Consider the following 23249-nt stretch of genomic DNA (forward strand, 5'->3'; position numbering starts at 1 on the left):
CAATCTCAGAGGGGATCAGAGGGGTTACAATCTATGCTTTGGCCAAGAGTGGAAGTGAAGGAATGTAGGGACAGGACATACAGCTTGGAGGGGGCATCATTTAAGACTTAAAGGAAGAAAGCAGGGATGCATCTAAAGCACCCCACACACCCACCATTAGTCCCACAGGCTGTGACCCGAAACCTTCACATCTAATCTAATCTAACAAAGCCCCAGGCTAGAGGGCTATTGCAGGGAAGGTGAGAAGCAGGGGTGAGGGCTAGCAAGAAAAGGCAGAGATCTCAGGCCATGTAATTAGCAACAACGTGATTGTGTAATATGTCTTTTCACAGTTGAGTTAGATGTGTCCCGCTAGTTATGATGGGAACAATTTAAATATATTTTATTCATTCCAGAAATTCATCTACGTGGACAGTGGTTACACTTGACCAAGATGATTTGTTATAGAACAACTTATGTATTTGAAATGGACAAAAATTCAGTGTCACTTACAGTATCTTAAGGTAAATTTCCTTTGAATAGGAATTCCCTTTCCAGTACTTTGAGGTCTACAAGACATATCTAGAAAATTTACTACTGTGGAAAATGAAGACTCCTTAATTGAAAGGTGGGGGGAAGGAGGAAGCTCTGTGTTCTTTTATTTTTGATTAATTGCTGTAACACAGACCTTCAGTTGGCTGAGGGAGTTTCATATTTTCTTTAGACATCATTAGGTGCCACAGCTCTTGCAGGAAAACTTTAATACAACATGAATTTTGCCATTTTGATAGCATTGATATGGCTCTTGGGTCCACTACTCCGTTAGAACTATTGATTGTGAGAGAGAGATATATATATATGTATTACTCAATCATGAAAAGAACAAAATAATAGCATTTGCAGTAACCTCGATGGAATTGGAGACCATTATTCTAAGTGAAGTGACTCAGAAATGGAAAATCAAACATTGTATGTTGTCACTCATAAGTGGGAGCCAAGCTATGAGGATCAAAGGCAAAAAAATAATACGATGGACTTTGGGGACTTCGAGGAAAGGGTGGGAGTGAGGTGAGGGATAAAAGATTACATACTGGGTACAGTGTACACTGCTCAGGTGATGGGTGCACTGAAATCTCAGGAATCACCACTAAAGAACTTATTCATGTAACCAAACATCACCTGTTTTGCGAAAACCTATTGAAATAAAAAAAAAAGAACTATTGACTCCATTCATATTAAATTTTGTTACAAATTTTACAAAAGGGAATGATTTAGATCCATATTTTATTTTAACGCTGTATATTTGGTTTTCATAAACATTCTGAGCCCGTGGTGGCTGCCATCTTGCATTGCTGTCCTAACTCACCATTATTATCGCAAAACAGATACAGACATGTGCTGCATAATGAGGCGTCAGTCAATGACAGATGGCATATATCACAGTGATCCCATAGGATTATGATGGGGCTTAAAAATTCTTATTGCCTAGTGATGTCAGTCATAGTTGTCCTAAAGTTGTAGCACAACGCATTACTCACAAGTGGTGATGATGGTGTAAAAAACCTACTCTGCTGCCAGTTGTATAAAAATAGAACACATATTATACAAGTATGTATAGTACATAATATTAATACTTGATAATGATGATAAATAATTATGTTACTGGTTTATGTATTTACTATATTTGGTTTTTTTTGAGACAGTCTTGCTCTGTCGCCCAGGCTAGAGTGCAGTGGTTCAATCTCTGCTCACTGAAAAGTTTGAACCTGTTCACTTCCCAGGTTCAAATGATTCTCCTGTCTCAGCCTCCTGAGTAGCTGGGACTACAGGTATTAGCTACCACGCCCAGCTAATTTTTGCACTTTTAGTAGAGATGGGGTTTTTCCATGTTGCCTAGGCTAGTCTCGAACTCCTGACCTCAAATGATCTGCCTGCCTTGGCCTCCTAAAGTGCTGGGATTACAGGCGTAAGCCACAGTGCCCAGCCTGTATTTACTATAATTTTAAACATTATTTTAGAGTGTACTCCTTCTACTTATTTAAAAAAAAAAGTTAACTGTAAAACAGCCTCAGGCAGGTTCTTCAGGAGTTATTCCAGAAGAAGACATTGCTGTCATAGGAGATGACAGCTCCATGTGTGTGATGGCCCTTGAAGACCTTCCAGTGGGACAAGATGTGGAGGTGGAAGACAATAATGCTGACGATCCTGACTCTGTGTAGGCCTTGGCTAATGTGTGTTTATGTCCTACTTTTTAACAAAACTTTTAGGAAGTTGAAAAAAAAAAACTAAAAATAGAAAAAGCTTATAAAATAAGATTAATGAAAGAATGTATTTTGTACAGGTGTATAATGTGTTTGTATTTTAGTTAATTGTTAATATAAAAGAGTTAAAAAGTTTGTAGGCTGGGCACAGTGGCTCACACCTCTTATCCCAGCACTTTGGGAGGCTGAGGCAGGTGAATGGCTAGAGTTCGGGAGTTCGAGACCAGCCTGGGAAACATAGTGAAACCTTGTCTCTATGAAAAAATTAAAAATTAGCTGGTCATGGTGGTTTGGGACTGTAGTTCCAGCTACTCCTGTGGGTGAGGTGGGAGGATCACTTGACCTGGGAAGTAGAGGCTGCTGTAAGCCACGATCACACTACTGCACTCCAGCCTGAATGACAGAGTAAAACCTTGTCTCAAAAAAAGTTTATAAAGGAAAGAAGTTACAATTAACCTAAGATTGAAGGAAGAAAAACATTCTTTTATAGATTTAGTGTAGCCTAAGTGTACAGTGCAGGCCTTCACAAAGTCACTAACCACTCAACAACTTACCTACAGCAGCTACCAATCTTGCAAGCCCTGTTATACAGTAAGTGCTCTATACAGGTGTACTTTTAAAAATCTTTTATTGCATATTTTTGCTGTACCTTTTCTATGTTTAGATGTTTTTAAATACACGAACACTTACTATTGCGTTATAATTGCCTACCATATTCAGAACAGTAACATGTTGCACTCTTTTTTAGCCTAGGAGCGATTGGCTATATTATATAGCCTAGGTGTAGAGTAGGCTATACCATCTAGGTTGTAAAATATACTCTATGATGTTTGCACAACAACCAAATTGCCTGAGGACAGATATCTCAGAACATATCCCCATCATTAAGTGGTATATGACTGTACTTTAAAAGTACATATTTTGCCCATATTTGGGCAAAAGCTAGTCATGTCCCTAGCTTTTGCCCAAATATGTGCAAAATATGTACTGTTATTTTATATACAGTACATATACAGTATATACATTATGTATTTATATACAGTATATATTTTATAGCTTAATATAAGGATGAATATATTACCTCTATGGTTGTGCTAATTATGAGGTAGCAAATGTGTTTAAATTGGTAATATAACTATATATAGACTTAACTATTAATTTTGGAATAATAAATAAGATGTGCCATAATAATAATAGAATTCTAAACATGCCAGTCATATCAAAGTGCTTTATATATACTCTCACTTAACTCTTACAACTTCCTCCCTTAAGGTAGTACCATTAATATTGCCACTTCAAAAATGTTGTGAATACATTTCTCTCTGTAAATAATTTATTTGTAATATGTTATTGCAAAATGAAATGAATTATGAAAATGCACTGAAGGTATATATAGTATAGTGACTTATTATAAGTCAAACTCCTGTGTACCCAACCCAAGTTAGGAAACAGAATCATACCACCAACCCCATAAATCCTTCCAATTTTGCTGTCCCTTCAAAAACTTCTCCCCTCTCCCTCTAAAATAACACCTATCTTACTTTTATAGTAGCAGCTTCCTTATATTTATTTAGAGTTATCAATTTTTATGAAACATTTTTATAAATTTTATTTAATCAATATGTTTTTCCTCTAAACCTTTGCTTTTATTAAAACGTATTTGGTGGAGGATCCGAAGAATATACTGTATACTCATGATGTAATTAAGCACATTTTTCTGTCTTTAGTCTTTTCTGCAAATTGGAGGCTGGACCTGAAGTCTAGCTCAGGTTAGACTCAGTTTTGATCTTTTTAGTAAAACTGTAGGTGGTGTTGTGTTTTTTAATCATAAAGAACATGACATTTGGTTCTCTATTTGTGATGTTGCAGCTACTAATGCGAACTGTCTAGACTGAGTAATTCATTACGATTGAAAATGGCAAAAGTTCTAATTCTACTATCACTTGTTTACTTATAAACAGATGCATCACTTCATCTCCTAATTCATTATGGAGGGGTAAAATTCATATAGAAGTGGCAGGATAAATGCTTCATCTTTTCCTTTATTTACCTATTTCAACATAAAATAAGGGTGAAGCTCCAAAGTTGAACAAGTCACTTATCTTCGAATATAAATATGTACTCATGGATTTAACGTATTTAATCGTTCTAATTCATTGTAATGTTTGTTTTAAATTTTCAGTTGTGACATCTTAAGTTATGTAATTTTAATCATTTTATGTGTACAATTCAATTCAGTGGTATTAATTATATTCACAATGTTACATAACCGTCATCACTACCCACATCCTAGTTTATGTGTGCTTTTGTCTTGATAGTATATTGGATTGCGTCAAATGCCTTTTGTGCACCAAGGAGAAGATCATGTGTTTTTTTTTTCTTTTATTCTACTAATGTAGTATATTACATTGATTGATTTACTTATGTTGAGCTACCCTGGTATTCCTGGGTTAAATCCCATTTGGTAATGGTGTATAATCCTTTAAATATGCTGTTGGAATCCATTTGTTAGTATTTTCTTGAGAATTTTTGCATTTAACTTCATAAGAAATATTTGTCTGTAAATTAATTTTGTTCTGATATCTTTTTCTGGCTTTGGAATCAAGGCAAGGCTAACCTCATATAATGAGTTAGGAAGTGGTTTCTGCTCTATATTTTACAAGAGTTTGAGAAGAATTTGTGTTATTTGTTTTTTAAATTTTTCATAGGTTTTTAATTACTGATTCAATATATATATTGTTAAAGACCTGTTGAGTTTTTCTGCTTTTTATTGAGTCAGTTTAGGTAAGTTCTTCATTTCTAAGTTTTCTATTTCATCTAGTCTACCTAATTTTTGGGGTACAATTGTTCATATTATTCTCTAATAATTATTTTATTTTGTATAGTTGGTAATATATCTAATTTTAGTTATATATGCTATTGCTGATATATTAAAAATGATTCTAAAGACCCAATAAATGAGGAGATATACTTTTATTCATTAACTCAAAGACTAATTGTGATGAAGATGGAAACTCTCCTCCAAATAAACCTATAGAGTCAAATTAATGGCAATCAAAATCCCTACAGGATCTCTGTTCAAAAATTTAAAAAATACTAACCCTACAATTCATATGAAAAGGCAAATGTACTAGAAATGTTCAAACATTTTGAACAATACATAATTTCAAAACTTTCTCTAAAGCTGAAGTAATCAAAACAGTGTGGCATTGATTAAAAAAAAAAAGATCAAGGGAACAGAACAGAGAGATCAGAATTAGACCCACAGAGATATGACCATTTGATTTCTGACAAAGGTGCAAAGGCAATGGAGAAATAATATTTTAAAGAAAATATGCTGAAACAATTAGACATTTCCATTCAAAAAAGAAAAAAGGAACCTTAACATAAATCTCATGCCTTATACAAAATTAAAATTGGACTATAGCCCTAATAGTAAAATAGAAAACGATAAATCTTATGGAAGAAAACACAGGAACAAATGTATTTGAAGTTTGGGTTTGGCCGCATATTTTTTTTAATAGGGCACCAAAATGATAAGTACGGAAAGGCTGCTGAATAAAATATAGAATACTCCGTTAAATTTGAATTTCAGATAAATTATTTAAAATAGTATAAGTATTCTCGAAAACGTGTGTTTTTCTTTGTTAAATTTGGTAACCCTCAAGATAGAAAACAGACCAGTGATTGCTAGGATCTGAGAGTGGGGGGATGGGGATAGAATACAAATGGGTATGGGGGAATTTAAAGGATAAAATAAAGTTCTATTTCTTGATTGTGGCGGGTATTATATAACTGAAGGTGTTTGACAAAGCTGGCATAACTAAATGCCAAAAAGGATACATTTTACTATATTTAAAGTATACCTTAAGTTTGAAAATTAAAAAAATAATAGTAAAATGGTAATTGTATAATTTAGGCAGATATACAGTTGTGCACTGCAAAATTCTTCAATTTTTTCTGAATACTGGAATTTTTTCATAATACAATAGTGAGGATAAAGTTAAAGAAGGTCATAAAGCAAACAAATAAAACAGAAAATAAAAACAGTTCTACAGGTTAGAGAAGTTATCTACTATTTCAACAAACAGCTATTCTAGGGAGATAGCAAATGATTTGTATTTGTTGTGGCCATATTTGTCCTTAAAGTTCTTGGTGTAGCTGTTTCTAATCAGGTTGTGTGAGGCTAAAAAGGTCCCAGCAACATGTTCTCCAACTTATAAAATACCAAAACTCACATCTTCTTATTATTGGAGTTATTAGTGGTTTTTCCGAGATCAGAATAATTCTTGTGATCCCACACTGTTTTTTCAGGGCAAAGGTTTGAGTAGATGAAAGCTCAAATTTTTTGGTAAGGCCAACTTTACTTATTTCAAAGATAAATTTCTTGTTATTTGTGCCATCTATAAAGCATATTTGCCCAATTTCCACAGCAGATTTGTGCGTACTTCAGTTAATGTGTTCTGTTTTGGGGCAACAACATAGAATGGTCAAGGGTAATGGTTTGAAAATACCTTTTTTTGTTAAAATATGTATCTTCTTATGCCATTATTTTAAGAAAGGAGTAAAAATCAGGTTGGTATATCTGGAAGAGTAACCCAGTTTTATTTGCATGAATATATTAGGATGTTTTATGTATATTTAAATCCAAAATTTTACTAGTTTATGTCTACATACAGGCCTATTTTTCTATTAATTTATCCAGAACAAAAGTTGACATTTTTCTTCCTATTCTTAAGCATTGTTTCCTTAGATCCAGAGAATTTCATTTCTGATATTTAGTTATTCATTTCAAATAGTTTTGTTCCCTCTTTAGGACACCTAAACTTTATAGTTTCAATTTCCATTTTCCATGCTTATTTACTGATTTATACTTTGTTTTGTTTTATACTCATTCTTAATTTTGAAGAATGCAGGGTAAAGACACAATAATAGATTTTCTTCATATCACACATTTATGTCAGTTTTTGTTTTTTTTGGATTTCTGTTCTTTTTAACCACTGGCACATTTGCATCTCCTTGTATTGTTTTTGTTACCTATATCTTTCTGTTTCTCTGTGTTTTTTTAAAATTATACTTAAACATTATTTTAAAGAGACAGGGTCTCAGTATGTCGTCCAGGTTGGAGTGCAGTGGCTATTCACAAGCACAATCATAGGACACTACCGCCTCAAACTCCTGGGCTCAGGTGATCCTTCTGCCTCAATTTCCTAAGTAGCCAGCACTACAGGTACATGCCACCATGCCTGGCTCATTAAATATTTTCTCTGTGATGCCATAAGCTTGAGCCTAAAAGACTGTTTCTTTTTAAAATTGTATTGAAGAATCAAAGCATAGAGAATCTTTAGCACTTTTCCATGGGCTGCTTGTAAATGTTTTCTCTTTTCTCTCCTTGGACCTACTTAGTGGCCACTGGGAGAAGACTGCCAGATAGTCTGAATCATAAATACCAATAAATAAAACTTAAACTCTCTTCTAAAAGAGCAAATACCTGGCTCAGAAGCAGTTATTACAATTGAGAGATAGGTATACCACTTCATACAACCATTTCACAACATTTTCTCATTTTTAAAGTAGTTAAAATAAACAAGCTAATGCACATGAAATAAAAAAACATGGCATCCCTATCCTTGGACTTTAAACTGGGAGAAAGATTTGTGTGGTTGTTTCCTAATTCAACTTCTGAAGTAACAGATACATTTACATTGTGCAGCTCTGCAATTTTCTACCACTTATTTTCTGACACTGGGATAGGAAAAACACAAACATAAAAATGAAAAATTGTATCTACAAGTCTTCACTACTACCTGTGCTCTTCACATTTCTTATTTGATGTACATCATTATAGTTGTGAAAACCATACTGCCAAGGAGAGGTACTAGGTGTGTGGCCTGTGCATCATATTTTGCCTTACTAAAGATTGGTACTTGAGTAGTAGAGGACTAGACATAAATATCCTAACTGACCTTGGATATTTGTTTCGGTGCCTATTGCCTGACTCAAAGCATCTTATCAACTTTAAGCCCGAGTTTGCCGTTTCAAGTAGAAACTCGTGTTTCAGCCACTGGTTAACCTTTGTTCAACTCCTTGGATCTTTTATTTAGTAGACCTTCCTTCCAAATTCTGATATTCATTTTCAGTGTTTTTTCATTATTATGAATTTTTTTTACTTTTTCTATATATTCATAGATAATTTAATAAGAAAGTAGGAAAGAATAGGGTATAAACTTGGTTACATATACATCATTTTAAAGTGCTTTCCTGAATGTTCTCAAATGTGGGCTAGAACTTTCTGACCCTTGGCTTACTTGTCATTTCTATCATACCCTCTTATTTATCTTTTGTTGTCTGTTATCTATTATCTATCTATCTATCTATCTATCTATCTATCTATCTATCTATGTGTCTATTATCTCTCTGTCTATGCATCTATTTATCTTTAAATTTTTATTCTGGTAGAATACATATAACATAAAATCTACCATTTTAACTGTTTTCACGTGTACAATTTGGTGATATTAAGAACATTCACATTGTTGTGCGACTGTCACCACTATCCATCTCCAGAACTGTCATTACCCCAAACTAAAAATCTGTACCCATTAAATAATTCTCTATTCCCCACTACCAACAATTGCTGGTAACCACTATTCTCCTTTGTGTCTCTGTGAATTTAATATTCTAGGAAACTCGTATAAGTGGAATTATACAATATTTGTCTTTTTGTGCCTGCCTAATTTCATTTAACATAATGTGTTGAAGGTTTACCCATATTGTAGTGTATATTATAATTTATTTTTTAGACAAAATATTATATTGTGTGTATATATCACATTTAAAAAATCTATTCATTCATCAATAGACATTCAGGCTGTTTCCAGATTTTGGCTATTGTGAATAATGCTGCTATGAACATTGGTGTATAAATATTTGTTCAAGTTCCTTTTAAATCTTTTGTATATATACCTAAATGTAGAGTCACTGGATCATAAGATAATTCTATGCTTAATTTTTTGAGGAACCCCCATAATGTTTCCCACAGTAGCTGCACAATTGCACATCCCCACCAACAAGAGTTTCAGTTTTTCCACATCCTGTCAATATTTGTCATTTTCTCTTTTGTTTTGGGTAATAACCACTCTAATGGGTGTGAACTTGTATTATATTTTGGTTTTGATTTGCATTTTATTAATAATTAGTGTTCTTGGGCATCTTTTAATGTCCTTATTGGCCAGTCAAATATCTTCTTTGGAGAAATGTCTATTCAAATAATTTGCCCATTTTTAAACAGAGAATTGTTGTTGTTGTTGTTGAGTTGTAGTGTATTCTGCTGAAGGAATCCCTTTAGTATTTCTTTTAGTCTTTCTAGTGGTATGAAGTTACTTCAAGCTTTTAAAATCAGGGAAAGTCTTCATTTCTCTTTTGTTTTTGAAGGATAGTTTTGACAGTTATAGAATTCTTGGTTGACAGTTGTTTTTTGGGGCTTCCACAGTTTTACATGAGAAATATGGTGCTTATCATGTTGGTAATCCCTTGTATGTGATGTTTCACTTCTCTCCTGCTGTATTTACGATTCTCTGTTTATCTTTGTCTTTCACCAGTTTGATTATAATATGGTAATGTGGGTCTCTTTGAGTTCATGCTACTTGAAGTTTATTTACCTTAGCTTTATAGATTCATATCTCTCATGAAATTTGGGAAGTTTTTAGCGGTTATTTATTCATAATATTATTTCTTCCTGTCTTTCTCTCTTCTCCTTCTGGAACTTCTAAACTGTATATGTTGCCCCACTTGATGGTGTTCCACAAGACTCTTTAAGCTTGGTTCACATTACTTTGTTCTTTTATCTTTCTCCTTGGAGTCAATAATTTTAACTGTACTATCTTCAAATTCACTTATTCTTTCTTCTGTCTGCTCTGGTTTGCTGTTGAACCACTCTCATGAATTTTTGATTTTAGTTTTCATAATTTTCAGCTCCAGAATTTGTTTTTTTCATAATTTCTATCTCTTCATTATATTTTCACTTTGTTTTTATACTGTTTCCCCTATTTTCTTTAGTTCTTTGCCTATGTTTCCTTTAGCTCTTTGAATATATTTAAGACAGTTGTTTTAAAGCAATTTTCTAGTAAGTTCAATGTCTAGACTTCCTCAGGTATAGTTTTTTTATTTTATTTCTTTAAATAGGCCATACTTCGCTGTCTGTTTGTATACCTTTGGTTTTTTTGAGGGGGCGGGGGTGGGGGTTAAATGCTGAACATTTGAATACTATAATGTGGTAACTCTGGAAATCAGATTATCCCCCTTCCCCAGGGTTTACTGTTTTGTTTTGTTGTTGTTGTGGAAGGCTAGTAGTCCTTTTGTTTAGTGACTTTCCCAAGCTATTTTGTAAATTCTATATTCATTGCTATGTGTAAATTACTTCCTTATGTATGTGTTTCCTTAATATTTGACAGATAGTTCCTTGAATGCCAAGAGCTGAAAAGATCCAAAGAACAAGAAACAGACTAAAAAGACTCACTTCTATTAGTCTTTGTAGATTTGCTTTGTACAAAAGCACTTCTTCCATATTTAACCATGATTGAACTGACCTTAAGGATCAGTCTTAGTTGACAGCATAGCATCAACTCAGGTCTTTTCTCTGCATGCATGTGGCTTTCTAAATTTCCCTGTATATATGTGTCTTTTATATATATGTTTTTTAATTTTAAATTTTTCTTTATAGATTTAGTGGAGACAAGAGTGGTTTAGTTACATGGATACATTCCCTAATGGTGAAGTCTGGGCTTTTACTATAACCATTATCCAACTAGTGTACATTGTATCCATTAAATAACTTATCAACCTTCATTTTTTTCCTATCCTCCCACTCTTCCAAGTCTCCCATGTCTATTATTCCACTTTCTATACATGTGTATACACATTATTTAGCTCCCACTCATAAATGAGAACATGCAGTATTTGCCTTTCTGTTCCTGAGTTATTTCACGTAAAATAATGACCTTTAGTTCCATCCACGTTGCTGCAAAAGACATATCACTCTTTTTTATGGTTGAGTAGTATTTCATTATATATATATATATATATATCACATTTTCTTTATCCAATCATTAATTAATGATCACTTAGATCGGTTCTATATTTTTACTATCATGAATAGTGCTGCAATAAACATATAACAGTGCATATATTTAATATGTAATGATTCTTTTTCTTTTGAGTAGATATCCAGTAGTGGGATTATTGTTTGGAAGGAGTGCTTCTGTACAAAGCAAATCTACAAAGACGAAGAGAAGTGGGTCTTTTTAGTAGTGAGATCAAATGGTAGTTCAATTTTTAGTTATTTGAGAAATTTCCATACTGTTTTCCATAGAGTTTATACTAATTTACATTCCCAACAATAGAGTATAAAGGTTCCCTTTCCTCTGTATCCTCACCAACATCTGTTATTTTTTGGGTTTTCAATAATAGTCATTCTGAATGGTAGAAGGTGGTATTTCACTGTGGTTTTAATTTACACTTCTCTGATGAATAGTGATGTTGAGCACTATTTCACATGCTTCTTGGCCATTTGTATTTCTTCTTATGAAAAATGTCTGTTCATGTCCTTTGCCCACTTTTTAATGGGGTTCCTTGGATGTTTTTTTTGTTGTTGTTGAGGTATTTTGAGTCCCCTGTAGATTCTGGGTATTAGTGCTTTGATGGGTGCACGGTTTGCAAATATTTTCTCTAATTCTGCAGCTTGTCTGTTCACTCTGTTGATGATTTCCTTTGCTGTGCAGAAGCTTTTTAGTTTAATTAAGTTACATTTGCCTATTTTTGTTTTGTTTCATTTGCTTTTGAGGTCTTAATCATGAATTATTTGCCAAAGTTAATGTCCAGAAGAGTATTACCTAGGTTTTCTTCTAATATTTTTATAGTTCCAGGTATTATATTTAAGTCTTTAATCCACCTTGAGTTCATTTTTGTAGATGGTAAAAGATAGGGGGCCCAGTTTCATTTTTCTGAATGTGTCAATCCAATTTTCCTGGCATCATTTGTTGAATGGGATGTCTTTTCCTCAGTGTATGTTTTTGTAGACTTTGTCAAATATCAGTTAGCTGTAGGTATGTGGCTTTGTTTCTGGGTTGTCTATTCTGTTCCATAGATTTATGTGTCCATTTTTATATCAGTGCCACATCGTTTTGGTTACTATAGCCTTATAGTATAATTTGAAGTCAGGTAATGCGATGCCTTCAGCTTTGTTCTTTGTGCTTAGGATTGTTTTGGCTATTCGAGCTCTTTTTTGATTCCATATAAATTTCAGAATTGTTTTCCTAATTCTTTGAAAAATGTTGTTGTTATTTTGATAGCAATCACATTGAATCTACAGATTTTTGGGGGGCAATATGGTGTTTTTAATGATATCGATTCTTCTGATTACACAGGTCCTTTTAAATGTACTGATTCCCCAAAAGTCTCTCCTCTTTTGGGTGGAATATACTTAGGTGGACTATTGTATGTTTTTTCCATAATATTTTGCTCCAGATTTTTCCTGGATATTCTAGCTTGCAGAATGTTTTTGCAAAGCCTGTCATTTTTTTCAGCCTGACCTCTAAGTTAAGGGAAACAGGTATGATTATCTTGTGTCTATTCCTCAAGTATTCTCCAGGAAGGTTAGAACAGGCATATACAATAACTTGTGAATGAAGTCTGTTCTGCTCCCTTTATATCCTGAAATCAGTCTCACACACTGGGAATGCAGGCTTCCTTCTTCAAGATTATTACCGTAGTAGAGAGAGCATGCCAAGGGCTATTAAAAATGCCCCAAAGTTTTATGTTATGAAATTGCCCTTTTCTTGATTCACTGTTTTCTTAGTTGTTCTAAATCTTTGACTGTTTTCCAGGGTTCTGACAAGGTTAGATCTGATAAATTCTACTTTTTAAATTTTTTAAAAATATTTTTCTGTGGGGGAACGAGAGCTTGGAGCTGCCAATAATGACATTTTGCTGTCATAATGCCCCTACTGTAATCCTTTTTGAGGCTCACTTTCCCATACTTGTTTAATAAATTTGGCTTCAAATTAGTCTGTGAGTTCTTTTAACACGACCCTAATAGTTCTTTGTAGCATACTCACTATTTTATATGATAATATGTGCCTGACCTGGAAACAGCCAATTATTTAAAATGCTTTTCTTTTGATGGAACATGGTGTTTCAAGTCCACAATGTGAATGTTAGAGTGCTTATTGCTTCTTGTTTAATGTTTCTAGTGTTTTCCATGGATAGAGCTGGAGGAGATAGTTAGATATGTAGCTAGACAGAGATAATACCTCATGAGTTCATATGTGTACTTTCAATTCCAATTCAGGGCTACATCATTTTTACTTAACGTCATCTATATTATATCTTTAGTTTCTTCTATTCCCAACCAGTTTCAGCTGCTATTCTCAGTTCAAGTCAGCTGTATTTCTAGTGAACGTTTTTTTTTCCTATGTGTTCTTAGGTTAATCAAATGCCCTGTTGTTTCCTTTTGCTTTATTCTGCACAATTCTTGATATCATGCTGTTCTTACCATGTTGGTATCAATCATGCTCATATGCTTGTATTTTGGGATCGTGGTAATATCTTGTTACCTACTTTGTTGCAAGTGTTACGCATGAGTTTTCAATTTGATATCTAGCTGTTATGTTTATTTCTGAGAATTTAGAGATTCAAAACCTGTGCTGCTATTGTCATCATGTTCCCAAATCCTTTCCCGTAATTATCATTTTGTGTTTAAGAAAATTGACGCACAGAGAGATTAAATGACTTGCTCAGTGTTACAGAGCAATTATCAAGGCCAGGATTCAAGCCCTAACAATTTAACTAGAGATATAAGTTTAACTTCTACTCTGCTGCCTCATCAACAAAGTACATCTTTATAATTACCTAGGAGGAGGACTCTTTTTCATCTTTCTTGTGCCTATGAGTTCATAGAAAGGGGATTTTGTTTCTCTTTGATTGAGGAAGGGAGTTACGGAGAGGAGTCTAGGGGAGAATATTTCCAGTTTCTCTCTCCATTCCTACACTCTCCTTCTCAAGGATTGCGTTTTATCCAAAAAACAAAATAAATGTGTAGAAAAAACAAGGCAAGCTTATTGAAAGCTCTTTGGTCTCTCTCTCTTCTTTTTCCTGTCTTGGACTGTCAGTTCTGGTGGCTTCCTCCTGCAAACCCAGCTACTATTTTGTCATTTTTCTAATTTATTCAACTGAACTACTAAAGTATGTCTACCTTTTACTAGAAGCTAGTTATCTCAAAAATTGCTTTGTAGTGAGGGAGTAGGAGGCCAAATTTTAGCTTTAGAAACAAATCTAGTTTTTAAATCTAGACTTATTACAGATAAAGCTGATTATTTATAACCCCATTTAGCTTGTGCCCTTACTCAGTCCAGCAAAGGGATAAATATTTGTCATGTGAAACATCACCATTACCAAATACAGCATCATAGAATCTTAGTTGTTGAGAGGAAGTTTTATTCTTGCCTTATCTAACCAGTTGTTTGATAATCCATAGCCAGCACACCATATACAGAGGGCTAGGTGTTCAAAATTGCCTCTTTTGAACACTTGTAATTACATGATTCTCTTAAGTAAAAATGGCTGATTTTACCTTTTCAAGTATTTCTTCATTTTCCTATTTTTAATAGGCATAGAAACAGTACAATGTAATGGTTAAGAGCCAGAACATTGTATCAGACACATTTATAGCCTTGGGACCTTGGATGAGCTACCTCTAGATTCTGTTAACCTCATGTCTTTATCATTAAAATGGGGCTAACTGTGGCTTTCTAATAATGTTCTCATGAGATTTAAATTAGATCATATATGGAAATCTCATAGCAGCTCCCAAAGTAAGGGATGAAAAATATTTGTTTCCCTCTATTTTCTTACTAGACACTTTCACTTGGTTGGCTTATTTCATATATAAAACCCCATATGTTAGGCATTAATCTTTCTAAGGACCAGCATCATTACCTAGGAGTGTGTGGCTATGACATGCTGCCTTACTCTTTAAGAAGATACTAATCTTCAATAGAAGAAACTGTATCTGTGGAACAGTAAAAAGGCCAGACACTGTTCAAGATATGTAACACAAAAAGGAAGCTGGTAGGGGAGAAACAAGCTGGAATAAGGCCAAAATTTAGAAGCAAGTTCAGACAAAAGAGTAGTGTAGGCTTCATTGCCAAAAGGAGTGATGGAAGTGCCAAGGACCTAGAGGTAGAATCAGCAACAGCTCCAGGTTCAGGCTAGATCAGAACACAAGTAGAGCAAGAACAGAGAGATATCAAATTACCCAGAGCAACTGGGGGACCTGCTGCATTAAGAGGCACCTGGATATCTCAGCTGCAAATTGAGTACCTCAACTGTAAATCCCTCAGAAGCTCCAGGAAAATGCAGAGGTTGTTTTGTGGTTGTATACTCATTTTCCTTCTCATTGTGGCCATGGGACTTACCATCAAGCATCAAAGCAGAGAAGAGGAAAGACATCTTGTAAAGTAAGAAACAGCAGGACAGAAATGTGGAGGGCCTAGACCTAACAGAATGTTCACTGTTACCCTACTCCTTGGTTCCCAGGTGGAAGAAAAAGAAAGTTTTACAGATGTCTATTTCTCGAAACAAGTAGGGCATCACTAAAATCTTAGAAATCTTTGTTAAATGGAAATTTCCATCACAACCATTCAAGATATGGTTACTGTGACACAAAAGCTAGGCTACACTTTTGGTGAAGGGCAGCAATAACATATGGGGCCTACAGGCTACTTTAATACAATCATAGTAGGCTGTGGTGTTTCAGTCTGTAACTGTAAACGTTTGCACAGGTCAGGCTTTCATATAGTCCAAGTAGGTAGTTCCATACATAGTGAGCTTGGAAGTAACCTGGTACCAACAGATTCCTTTTCCATCTGCTTGCTGAAAACAAAATTATTTAGCTAGTGATTAAGCATCTTGTTCCTTAAGAAGAGAAATGCTATGAAACAAACAACAAATAAGAAAGGGAGAAAAGGAGAATAAGAGAGGATAAATTCAGAAAGCCCAGGGTATGGGTATTAAGTGATGGACAAGAGATTGAGTGTTATAATTCAGTTGAAAGAAGGAGGAGGCCTAACGGGTGTACACACACACACACAGCCTTTATCTTTTGTCCTTGAGTTGAACCTATCTGTTATTTTTCCATTTGTATGGCAAGGCAGAGTCCATTGCCTGTCAATAACCTAGTATTGGGCACCTGCTGAGCCAAGACCTGTAGTACAAATGTTCTCCAACCTTCAAACAGAAGGTATTTACTCTTGAAGACAAACAACCTGGCATACAACTTATGTTTCAACAGTTTAAGTGGTATTTAGCTTTCCAGGCCAGTCTTCCAGAGCCCATTTGTTTGCTAAGCAGTAAAACTAATAGCATAAGCTTGACAGCTGAAATCCAAAGCCAGTGGACAGTTTAGAGAGGAAGAGAGGAAGTCCAGGAAGAAGAAAAAGTAGGCGAAAGAGTACAGATTATAGAGAAGAAAAGATGATTGAAAGGGAAGAGTCAGAAGTCATTGCCAGAGCCCATAAGTCTCCTGCCTATATAAACTCTGGCCTCTCATTCTTTTCAGTCTATTTTCTACCTTCTTTCTGGAGTGATAGAAGAAAGCTATAAATAAAACCATGATGCTCTACTGCTTATAAGTTGTATCATTGGAATAAAAATCTAGAGCTTGCAAAATCCAATGTGATTTGGATTCTACTTACATACTTAATGTAATGATTCTTTCACTCTTCCTAAGAAATCTGGTTTTCTTTCAGATCCTTGAAGATGCCCAATTCCTACCTATAGCAGTCTTATTCTAACCAAGCAAGAATAGGGATTGGAGAAAGTGATATTCGTATAAACTGCTATCTGCCCTTCAGGTCTCAGCTTAAATGTTTTTAATCAATATTGTTTTTATTGATATCCCACCCTAAAGCTCCCAATCTTGATCAGTATTTCTCATTATACACTCTTAGAATATCCTTTATTTTCCTGTGTGGTGCTAATCAGAATTATATAGTTTTGTGACTATTCTTCTATTTCCTGTTTTTCCTACTAATCTGTAGCCAGCATTAAAACAGTAACAGCACTGATTATTCACTGTTGTGTTCTCAGCACCTAACCTAGTGCCTGGCTCAAAACTATATTGAATAAATGAACGCATGCATGAAGAAATACATGGTCCAAATAAGAAGTTTTTTTAACTTCATATATGCTGTGTATGAGTCATGAAGTTTCTAGTAAAACTTTAAAATAGGCACTAGAAGCCTGTCATGCTCCAAATAATCCTCTTTCCCAATATCCTAAGTGCCCTTATGCTACTTGAAACCTCCTAAGTTTTTCCTCCTTTCAATTCAGCCCTACTAAGTGCTTAATATTCTGAAGTTTTTCTAGCATCTCATTCTTTCTTCCACTTATTGAGATCACATGTTCCCTTAAAAACTCCACATTACAATTTTTTTTAAATTATACTTTAAGTTCTGGGGTACATGTGCAGAACGTGCAGGTTTGTTACAGAGGTATACATGTGCCATTGTGGTTTGCTGCACCCATCAACCCGTCACCTACATTAGGTATTTCGCCTAATGCTATCTCTCCCCTAGCCCCCGACTCCCGAACAGGCCCAGGTGTGTGATGTTCCCCTCCCTGTGTCCATGTGCTCTCATTGTTCAGCTCCCACTTATGAGTGAGAACGTGTGGTGATTGGTTTTCTGTTCTTGTATTAGTTTGCTGAGAATGAGGGTTTCCAGCTTCATCCATGTCCCTGCCAAGGACATGAACTCATCCTTTTTTATGGCTGCATAGTATTCCATGGTGTATATGTGCTATATTTTCTTTATCCAGTCTATCATTCATGGGCATTTGGTTTGGTTCCAAGTCTTTGCTATTGTGAATAGTGCCACAATAAACATACATGTGCATGTATCTTTATAGTAGAATGATTTATAATCCTTTGGGTATATACCCAGTAATGGGATGGATGGGTCAAATGGTAGTTCTGGTTCTAGATCCTTGAGGAATCGCCACACTGTCTTCCACAATGGTTGAACTAATTTACACTCCCACAAACAGTATAAAAGTGTTTCTATTTCTCCGTATCCTCTCCAGCATCTGTTTTTCCTGACTTTTTAATGATCACCATTCTAACTGGCATGAGATGGTATCTCATTGTGGTTTTGATTTGCATTTCTTTAATGACCAGTGATGATGAGCTTTTTTTCATACGTTTGTTGGCAGCATAAATGTCTTCTTTTGAGAAGTGTCTCTTTATATCCTTCACCTACTTTTTGATGGGATTTTTTTTTCTTGTAAATTTGTTTAGGTTCTTTGTAGATTCTGGATATTAGCCCTTTGTCAGGTGGATAGATTGCAAAAATTTTCTCCCATTCTGTAGGTTGCATGTTCACTCTGATGATAGTTTCTTTTGCTGTGCAGAAGCTCTTTAGTTTAATTAGATCCCATTTGTCAATTTTGGCTTTTGTTGCCATTACTTTTGGTGTTTTTGTCATGAAGTCTTTGCCCATGCCTATGTCCTGAATGGTATTGCCTAGGTTTTCTTCTAGGGTTTTTATGGTTTTAGGTCTTATGTTTAAGTCTTTAATTCATCTTGAGTTAATTTTTGTATAAGGTGCAAGGGAGGGGTCTAGTTTCAGTTTTCTGCATATATCTAGCCAGTTTTCCCAACACCCTTTATTAAATAGAGAATCCTTTCCCCATTGCTTGTTTTTGTCAGGTTTGTCAAAAATCAGATGGCTGTCGATAAAAACTCCACATTACATTTTATGGGGCATCTTCTTTTTGGGTGCTTCAGTGAAGATGGAGAGAGAGCAACAGGAGGGTGGAGGGGAACAGAAGGCACCTGATGAACATTTGTTTATATTGGTTAATGTGTGTTCATTTGTAGACTCCAAGACAGTTATTGCTGTAGACCAGGAATTGACATTTTTTTTGTAAATAGCCAGACAGTAAACATGTTCAATTTTTCAGGATATGCATTCTTAGTTAAGCTACTAAATTCTGCTGTTGCAATGGAAAAGCAGCTACAGTTAATATATAAAGTGATAGGTGTGGCTGTGTTGCAATAAAATGTTATTTACAAAAACAAACAGCAGGCTGGTTTTGTCCCAAAAGCCATAGTTTATCCACTCCTGCATGTAGAGAGCTATTGACCAGAGCAGGGGCTTTGCCTCATCACCTCGTGCCTGATTTAGACATGCCTCAGATGCGGGGGTATCCCCTGAGGAATAATTCCTTAGTGGCAAGGTCAGATGGAATGTAGGACACTGAGAACACAGATATCAGGCCCTTTTTTTTCCTCTCTGACACAAACCTTATAAATGAGTAGTGTATGAGTGGAGGAGTGGTCAATCTATTGTACCATTTCAAACCCTGACCTTTCTACAGCAAGCGTAATTACAGGTAAAACCACTACTTGATTAATATATCAAGGGATCTGATCTTTTGTATCTTATTTTTATGTATGTGAATTGGATTTCTAGACAACTGAACAGTACTTGAAATCCTTCAGGCATATCACAAGCTTGGGAACACATATATGCAACTTACTGCTGTGGGTTTTTTCCCTTGAAGAATCAAAGAGAGGAAAGAATATGGAGTTGGTTAGTTATGTAGGAGCTCTGTGAGACAACAAAGGCCATGCTAGGGAATAATACATAAAATGAACCAGTTCAGATGATGTTGGTGATTTAATCTAGGGCCGTGTGGCATAAATTTACATAATTGAGTCCAGAATATTACCTTGGGCTCTAAGCCAGATGTTGCCCCTTCAAAACAGGCACTGGATGCTGCAGGAGATATCCCTTTGCCAAATGGCATTATCCATGAACAAAACCCTCTCTATTCCCCTTTGCTGGGTATTGGAGTATCTTCTCATGGAGTGTTAGGAGCAAAGCCAATACAATAAATTTAAAGTATGAACACAACTTCCTAATTGGGCATTTACATCCTAGTTGAATGAAGGTCTAGGGGCATCCTGACTTTGAATACCAAAATCGAGCTAACATATTTATGATACTCTTCTGTTTGAATATGTCATAAAGCTTTAAAAAGTAGACTCTGGAATCACAGAGCCTAAGTTCAAATCCTGGTTGCTCACTTACTATGAGACCTTGAACATATTACTTAAGCCGTCTGTTTCTTGGTTTCTAAAACTTTAAAATTAGTTAAGTTGAAATAATACATGGGAAGTGCTTAGTTCACTACCTGGCACACAGCTTTCAAGATGTTAGCTATTCATATTATTGTTTTACTTTTTACCTTCCTGAGCTATTGCCAATGTTAAGGTGAGAGTGTATGGAATAGTATGAAGAAAGTGGTTTTGAAATCAGACAAATCTAAGTTTAAATACTGTTTCAAATATTCATTAGCTGTGTGACTATGGGCAGGTTATATACATTAGCTTATTTATCAATACATCATTCTGTTTTCTCTTTTATAAAACAGGAATAATGTTATGAATATATTGTGAATAGAAATAATAATAAATAGGAGGATCCAATCTAACTAAATGTTAATTCTTGCCTTAAATCTGGCTGGACCTTGAAATAACTTATCTTTTAAATTTGAAAATATTTGTATTTTAATAGCTTTTGGGGTACAAGTGTTTTTTTGTTGTTGTGTGAATGAATTATGGAGCGGTGAATTCTGAGATTTTAGTGCACCCATCACCGAGAAGTCTACATTGTACCTAACAGGTAGTTTTTTTCCATAGTCCCACTCCTACCCTCCTCCTTCTGGGTCTCTAAAGTCCATTATATCATTCTTACGCCTTTGTGTTCTGATAGCTTAGCTCCAATTTAAAAGTGAGAACATATGGCTTTAGATTTTCACTCCTGTTACTTCATCTAGAATAACAGCTTTCAACTCCATCCAAGTTGCTGCAAGATACATGATTTTGTTCCTTTTTATGGCTGAGTAGTATTCCATGGTGTGTATATATACCACATTTTCTTTATCTACCTATTAGTTTATGGGCATTTAGTTTGGTTCCACATTGTTACAATGATGAACTGTGCTGCTATAGACATACATGTACAAATGTCTTCTTCGTATAATGAGTTCTTTTCCTTTGGGTAGATACCCAGTAGTGGGATTTCTAGATTGAATAGTAGAACTACTTTTACCTGTTTAAGAAATATCCATACTGTTTTTCATAGAAGTTGTACTAATTTACGTTCTATCCAGCAGCGTAAAACATTCCCTTTCCACCACATTCCCAACAACATCTATTATTTTTCTATTTTTCGATTATGGGCATTCTTGCAGGAGTAATGTGGTATCCCATTGTGGTTTTGATTTGCATTTCCCTGATCATTACCAATGACGAGCATTTTTTCTTATGTTTTTTGGCCATTTGCATATCTTCTTTTGAGAATTGTCTATTCATGGCTTTTGTCCACTTTTTTCTTAATTGCTTTTTAAAATTTTTCTTTTTTATTTCAATAGGTTTTTGTGGGACAGGTGGTGTTTGGTTACATGGATAAATTCTTTAGTGGTGATTTCTGAGATTTTGATGCATCCATCAACTGAGCAGAGTGCACTGTACCCAATATGTAGTCTTTTATCCTTCAGTCCCCTCCCACCCTTCCCCCGAATCCCCAAAGTTCATTGTAACATTCTTAGGCTTTTGCATCCTCATAGCTTAGCTCCCACTTATGAGTGAGAACATACAGTGTTTGGTTTTCCATTCCTGTGTTACTTCACTCAGAATAATGGTCTCCAATTCCATCCAGGTTGCTGCTACTGCCATTATTTCATTCCATTTTATGGCTGAATTGTATTTCATGGTATATATATACACATATATATATACACACACACACACATATATACATATATATATCACATATTTATCCACTTGTTGATTGATTGGCATTTGGACTGGTTTCATATTGTTGTAATTGTGAATTGTGCTGCCACAAACATGTGTGTGCAAGTGTCTTTTTCATATAAAGATTTATTTTCCTCTGGGTAGATACCCAGTAGTGGAATTGCTGAATCAAATGATAGATCTACTTTTAGTTCTTTAAGGAATTTCCACACTATTTTCCATTGTGGGTGTACTAGTTTACATTTCCACTAACAGTGTAAAAGTGTTTCTTTTTCACCATATCCATGCCAACATTATTATTTTTTGATTTTTTTTATGATGGCCATTCTTGCAGGAGTAAGGTGGTATCTCATTGAGGTTTTGATTTGTATTTCAGTGATCATTAGTGATGTTGAGCATTGTTTTAATATGTTTGTTGGCCATTTGTGTATCTTCTTTTGAGAATTGTCTGTTCATGTCCTTAGCCCACTTTTTGATGGGATTGTTTATTTTTTTCTTGCTGATTTGTTTGAGTTCCTTGAAGATCCTGGATATTAGTTATTTGTTGGTTGCAGAGTTTGCAAAGATTTTCTCCTACTCTGTGGGTTGTCTGTTAACTCTGCTGATTATTTCTTTTGCTGTGCAGAAGCTTTTGAGTTTAATTAAATTCTATCTATTTATCTTTGTTTTTGTTGTAATTGCTTTTGGGTTCTTGGTCATGAAGTATTTGCCTAAGACAGTGTCTACAAGGGTTTTTCTGATGTTATCTTCTAGAATTTTGATGATTTCAGATCTTGGATTTAAGTCTTTGACCCATCTTGAGTTGATTTTTGTGTAAGGTGAGAGATAAGGATCCAGTTTCATTCTTGTATATGTGGTTTGCCAATTAGCCCAGTGCCATTTGTTGAGTAGAGTGTCCTTTCCACAGTTCATGTTTTTGTTTGCTTTGTCGAAGATCACTTGACTGTAAGTATTTGGCTTTATTTCTGTATCCGGTATTCTGTTCCATTGGTCTGTGTGCCTATTTTTATACCAGTACCATGCTTTGCCCATGTTTTGATGGGATTATTACTGTTATTATTATTATTTGCTAATAAGTTTGAGCTCTTTGTGGATTCTAGATACTAGCCTTTTGGTAGATGAGTAGTTTG

At 34.9% G+C, this 23249-nt stretch overlaps 1 protein-coding gene across 1 annotated transcript; it reads right to left on the reverse strand.

Annotated features, from left to right (window-relative positions):
• Window positions 1-647: 647 nt before the first annotated feature.
• Window positions 648-20105, reverse strand: LOC103786868 (ubiquitin-conjugating enzyme E2 variant 1). The gene is made up of 3 exons (XM_008976748.1): window positions 20028-20105; window positions 1204-1336; window positions 648-814 (listed from the first exon to the last, which is right to left on the reverse strand). The coding sequence occupies exons 1-3, from the start codon at window positions 20103-20105 to the stop codon at window positions 648-650; spliced, it is 378 nt and encodes a 125-aa protein (XP_008974996.1).
• Window positions 20106-23249: the final 3144 nt, after the last annotated feature.

Source organism: Pan paniscus, chromosome X, assembly GCF_029289425.2.
Source record: "Pan paniscus chromosome X, NHGRI_mPanPan1-v2.0_pri, whole genome shotgun sequence".
NCBI classification, from domain to species: domain Eukaryota; kingdom Metazoa; phylum Chordata; class Mammalia; order Primates; family Hominidae; genus Pan; species Pan paniscus.